Source organism: Etheostoma spectabile, chromosome 9 (assembly GCF_008692095.1).
Source record: "Etheostoma spectabile isolate EspeVRDwgs_2016 chromosome 9, UIUC_Espe_1.0, whole genome shotgun sequence".
Taxonomy (NCBI): domain Eukaryota; kingdom Metazoa; phylum Chordata; class Actinopteri; order Perciformes; family Percidae; genus Etheostoma; species Etheostoma spectabile.
In genome coordinates this window covers 18,583,414-18,589,672 of record NC_045741.1, presented here as the reverse complement: position 1 = coordinate 18,589,672, position 6,259 = coordinate 18,583,414, and the positions used below count along the sequence as shown (strand labels likewise).

Below are 6,259 nucleotides of genomic sequence, written 5' to 3'. Positions count from 1 at the left end.
GCTTTCATTTTCTCAAAGGCAGAGCAGGATACTCAGGGCTCGGTTTACTCCTATCACCATTTCTAGCCACTGGGGGACCGTAGGCAGGCTGGGGGAACGCATAGTAATGTTGAAAATCCTCAAAGTTAAATTTTCATGCTATGAGACCTTTTTAAAGACCAGTGCGGTCACCCAATGACTAGTTATTTTGTTTATTTCATATACACGCTTTAAAGTTATGCTTAATCAGGTTACCAACAGCACACACAATGCACAGAAAGTGGCAGCAATAGCAGGTTTAAATAATTCTAATTTTGAAAAAAATATATTTTGCCCTGAGTCTCCTAGTGTATTTATCTGGCCCTGGGAATTAAAAAAATAAATACAAAGAGATTGGTGGTTCCAGCAGGATTAGAGTTCTTACAGAGGAAATTATGGTTATGACCAATTTCTCGCTCCTTTTTTTTTTTTTTTTTTTTTTTTTGTGTGTGTGCAGCATTAGCTGCTTTCTGCTCTGTCGTTGGAGTTAAACCAGACTGTAGCACTCTTAACTGCTGAGTTCAGTTTCCTTCCAGCTGTTGCATAAGCATCAAATTTCCTTATTCACAGTGAAGAGTGAGATGTACTAAACACAGTGTACTTTGAGCAGGGAAACTTTAAACATCAATATTGATTGTATAGTGTGGCACTCAATCCATTTGCCAAATTCTGTTGGTTGACTTTTCCTGTCTGTCACCAGCTCCACACGGGTGGGATCATCATCATGAAGGACACCAGTGAGGAGGAGGAGGAGCTGGTTGAGCCTGTCTCAGCTCACGGCCCCAAAATAGAGGAGGAAGAGCAGGAGCCAGAGCCACCTGAGCCGTTCGAGTACATTGACGAGTAGAAATGCTCTCACAGCAAAGGTATGCATTTCTTGTTATTCATTCATAACTAAAGCAAAGTGTCTGCTGATATTCAACACTCGGGTCTCGTTTCCCCATATGCTGTTACGGCGCTTACCCACTGACCAATCAGGTTTTCACGTCACCTTCTCCTCAGCTCGCTTGGAACCTTGACGGAGGTGATACTAAAAGAATTACCTGTTAGCTATTACCAGGTACTTTCTTTCATAATTTAAAACCCAAAAAGGCATGTAATGGATAAACGCTTTCTTAGACTTTCTGTCCCACCGGCTACTCCAGTGTGTCTGCAGAGTCTTTTTAAAAGTCCTGGATCGTGGCTGCCTGCAGTGTGAAAGTAAAGATACAATACTGTGTTGCTGATCTTCAGACACCTCCTATGGCTTTAACACACATAGCAGTCGGGCCGTTTTTAAATGGAAATAACATCATGCGATAACACACAATGTAGGTCTGTGCTGTGGTTTCCTAGTCTAACCCGGTTTAACCCGTCACTGACGGAGGAATGTAAACACCACTGCCATCTCTAAACACCAGCTCAGAGGGCAAACCTTCTCACTGTACTTGCCAATGAAGCTGGATGCTTAATATAATGATTCCTGGCTGCTTTTTGTGTTTGTGTTGGATCGGCAGCAGCCCGCCTCTCCTGTAGGAGCTCGCTGTTGCGTGTGATGAGACTGATGAGGTGTCAATGACCAAATTAGGGCCGCTGTGCGTACTATGTCATCTCTTAATGAGGTCCAAGTGCTGTGTGACAGAGTAAACACTGCAGGATTGTGTGTTTGCCAGAACAGCACAGCAACCAAGTGTTTCGAGTGACCCAGTCGTTTGATTCCCAGAGAAGAAATGTGTTCAGTCACGGTGCATTTGATCAGATCTGTTTTACTGACTGTATGCTTTCTGGTATGTAAGCCCCTGAATAGTCATGCTCCAGCCATGCAGGTATTTACACTCAATGTACCTGATAAGAGCTCTTGTCAGGACTTGTTTTGGTGTGTGGAGACTCTCCTGTAGATACATGAAAGGCCCAATACTATGCTGATGTGTCGTTCACTTCAACATCTCAAACAACTTGAATGCATGTGGATGTTGACCGCTGGGGCAGAAATGGTGCTGTCCTTCAATCACAGTTTGCTGCTTTTTCAATGTTTTTTGAACAATGATAGAATATGATGAACTATAGCCAATGTTATAGCAGGAAAAACATTTGCACTTAATTACATTTATAATGGCTGACAATAATTTGATGCCATTTAGTTTTGCCAGTTCCAGGGCCCTGGCATTGTGAGTGTACTCGGTTCAACCTGAGCTTTTCCTGTTATATCCAGTGACCGGTGCAACATCATCCTAAGTTTTAATGTCTTAAATTTGCCCTGACTGTGTAGCATGTACATAAGGTACAAGTAAGGTACACAAACCTTTTTTATGTTTTTATTTTTCTATTTTTTTTGTGATGACATCTAATGAGCTCTGGCTCAGCATATTACTGTATTATATTTAATTATTTAGTTTTGTAACTTTAAGAAAGGAATGCAGCTCAGCTTACTGTATCGTGTGTGTGTGCGTGTGCGTGCGTGTGTGTGTGTAATTTAAACAAAAAAAAAACACAAAGACACTCAATGAACATCCATTAAAATAAAGATTCCTTGCATTTTCATTAGATGAATAAGTAGACCAGATACTGTTATTGCTGTCCACCGTTTTCAAACTTGATCAACAATCCAATCAACCCAGCAGTATAACAGTTCTTCTATGCAGTGGTAGCTAATCAGCATTCAAATGCTTTCACTGTGTTTTGTAACCTACACGCAGCACCTGGAAACTGATCTTATGCTACTTTCGTGTCATTTCATAATCAACTGTCCGGTTTGTAAGAAGCATCAAGTTGTAATTTTTCATTTTTCTCAAAAGCTCCAATATCTCAGACTTTATAATGCAAAAGTGTCTGAACACCAAACAAACATGAATTCCTCGTGAACCAAAGTCCATCATTCAGATTACCCAAATGAAATGTAACAGTGCTTTGTTGTCAGTGCACCTAACACCCCGGCTTTGAGTTGTCCAATGCTGTGAACTTGTGTTGGTTGTTAACATGGAACCCTTTTCCATCTCTATCATCCTCCTTCATGACATGAATGTGGCATATTAGTTTTTGACGTTTGGATTATTAAAGTTAAGTTAATCATATCTAATCAGTGTGTTTTTACTCTCCTCAGGCATCAGAAGAAGTGAGGTCTCAGCGTGTTGGTCCAGCGTGTCCCCTTTGTGCATCCATTTACTCATCCACCTCCCTGCTTCCCTTATTCTTTTACACGTTTCTTTCCTGTGCTGCCTTCTCATTTGCCAGACAGGGAATGTTTTACATCTTCTAAATGTATAATTTTCTGTCCGTACAATAAAAAATGATACATATTGGAGGCTGGAGATTTTGTGTGTTTTGTGTGTGTTTATTTGAGTGGATATTTTACCAGGTGTGCATTGAGGGATTTTTTTCTAATCCCATACATTTAGACTGGTTTACATTTTCAGCACTCAGCACCAGCTGCTTCATACCGCCCAGCACTCAGTCTCTGTAGTATCTCATTAAGTCCTATTATATATAAACTCATATATATATATACTCACATAAAAGCCATAGTAAGGTAGGTCAAAACAAATCATAGTATAGTATGCCATGAAAACATTTTAAGAGGCAGTGTAGTATGTATTAAAATGTCATAGTGTGATAGTATGTTGTAGAAGTTTCATTAAAAGTCAGTATAGAATGTTGAAAAATGTAAGTATAAAAGAGGCAGTTTAGTATGTCAAAAAAATTCATCCTCATATTAGTATGTCATAAAATATAAAAGTTCATAATGTAGTAGGCCATGAAGAAGTAGTATAGTATGTCAAAACATTTCAAGTCATAGTATATTATGTCACCAAAAGTATCATAAAAATCACATAAAAACAGTTTAAAATGCTATATCAAAAATTCATTAAAAAAAAGTCATGGTATAGTAAGCCATAAAAAAGTCAAAACAAAGTCATAGTATGTCACAAAAATGACTTAACAAAACATAGTGTCATAAAAATATTTGATTAAAACAATTTCATAAAAAGTCATAGTTTAGTATCTCAGAAACATTTCATTAAAAAGTCATAGTATGTCATAAAAAAGTCATAGTATAGCAAGTCGCAAATTTCATAAAAAAAAGCAATTGTATAGTATGTCATAAAAAAAAAGTTGCAGTTTAGTCATGTCAAACATTTCATTAAAAAAGTCGAAGTCTATGTAATGTTTTAATATACTAAAGTCATGGTACAGTATGTCACAAAAATGTCATAACAAGAAGTCATAGAATGTCATAGAAAATCATTAAAGAGCAAGTTTTGTATGTTGTAAAAAGTTTATATAAAAGTCATACTATAGTATGTCATAAAAATCCTATTAAAAACTTGTCATTTATTATTTCATAAAGTCATAGTATGCCATAAAAAAGCATAAAAGAGGCAGTTACGTATGTCAAACATTTTGATAGTCATATTTTAGTATGTCACAAACAGCTCAAAGCAAAAAGTCACTATTCTGTCACAAAAATTTCATAAGTCATAGTATAGTATGTAATAAGGTCATAGTATAATATTTCATAACAAATTCATAAAAAACTCATAATATAGTATGCCATAAAGGATTGTAAAAGAGGCAGTTAAATATCTCAAACATTCCATAAAATGAGTCAAAAAAAATCAAAAACATCAGTCAATCAAAAAATGTATGCCATCCAAATTTCATAAAAAAGTCATAGTATAGTGTGTCATGAAAATGTCATAACAAAAAGTCATAATACATTATGCCATGTCATAACATTTCATAGTATATTATGTCATAAAAATCCTCAAAAGAGTCATAGTTTAGTATGTTGTAAAAATTTCATAAAAAAGTCATTGTATAGTATGGCGTAAACATTTTATAAAAAAGTCATAGTATAGTATCTAAATATATAGTATGCTATTAAAAACTCAGAAATATTAACTCGTCATAAAAACATTAAAAAGCCATAGTTTAGTATGTCGTAAAAATTTGATTAAATCGCAAAAATGTCTTAACAAAAAGTCAATATATGTTTCAAGAATTTCATTCAAGTCATAGTATAGTATGTCAAAGATTTCATAAAAAGTCATAATTTAGTGTGTCATGAAATCATATAAAAGGCATAGGACAGTATGTCATAAAAATCCTCAAAAGAGTCATAGTTTAGTATGTCGTAAAAATTTCATAAAAAAGTCAAAGGATAGTAAGTCACAAAAAAATCATAAAAAAGTCTTATATTATTATATATATTATATTGTATGTCATAAAAAATGATAAAGAACTAATAGCATAGTAGTTCATAAAAAAATCATCCACTGGAATATCTAATTTTAGCAAACAGCATTGATGAGAAAATGTAATTCCCACAACACTTGTGCGGCGCCACTAAGCCACGCAATCTGCAAGTTGTCATTCCCAACCATGTAGGTTTTTGAAATGTATGTTACATGAATGTGTTGTTATTATATGTAAATGGATTGGGGATCATTCAAACTTAATAGAAACTAGAGCGAGAATATCAGTTTGAGTTTTACACATCCAAAATTCCATTGTACTATCAGTAACAACCATCCACCTTGTACATGTCCAAATTCTGCAGCAGCCTTTTTTTTCCGTGTGGTTTTTGCCCTTCAACCCGAGATCAAGTTTATCATCTTCAAGTGGCCAGTTTCCCCAACCTAAGTGTGATTATATTTGGTAAATGAATCTCCGTGTGGAAGAGTGGTTTGGGAGGCGTTTAGGAAATGATAACACAGGCAGTTGTTTTCTGCATGAAATGTATTGGAATGCCGCTCGTTTGATTTTTAATGCGTAAGACTGGTGGAAAAATGTCTTTGCTGTGAAGTAAGTGGTCAGTGAAGCAGCGTGTGTACATTATGGCCAGACATTTAGTCTAATCAACTCCTCCCTTCACATTCCCAGATACTTGGTCACGGAGGACTGTTGAACAACTTTATCGACTTCTCAGACGCTCCAAATCTTTCATCCGATCGGTTGTGTAGAACTGGGTTGCAGACACACACACACACACACACACACACACACAAAGAGGTACACACTCATGCCAGGTCCATCTGACTTTGACCTTAACGACCACATCCATCATTGTTATCACTCAGCATGTGATCCTGTGAGATGGAGGAAGAAGCATCTGCTGTTTTAATGAAGCAGAACTCCAAGTCCAATTGGACACATTCAAATATAGAGACTGTTGAGTCCACAGCTGAGGGACGAACTATTCTATTATGGGATCACATTCCTGGAGATGGTGTAACACCATGTAGCCTCCGCAGGAGGGAATGTT

General features: G+C 36.4%; 1 protein-coding gene across 3 annotated transcripts in view; it reads left to right on the top strand.

The window, feature by feature from the left end:
* Window positions 1-3,305, top strand: part of psmd1 (proteasome 26S subunit, non-ATPase 1) — a 41,045-nt gene extending 37,740 nt beyond the window's left edge. For 2 of the 3 annotated variants that reach the window (XM_032525431.1, XM_032525429.1), the window contains 2 exons: window positions 719-884; window positions 3,098-3,305. In XM_032525431.1, the coding sequence (XP_032381322.1) occupies window positions 719-865 (147 nt within the window). In that variant the 3' untranslated portion in view covers window positions 866-884; window positions 3,098-3,305. Of the gene's footprint in view, window positions 1-718; window positions 885-974; window positions 1,008-3,097 lie in introns of those variants that run through there. The other variant, XM_032525430.1, reaches the window with a different exon arrangement.
* The last annotated feature ends 2,954 nt before the right edge of the window (window positions 3,306-6,259 follow it).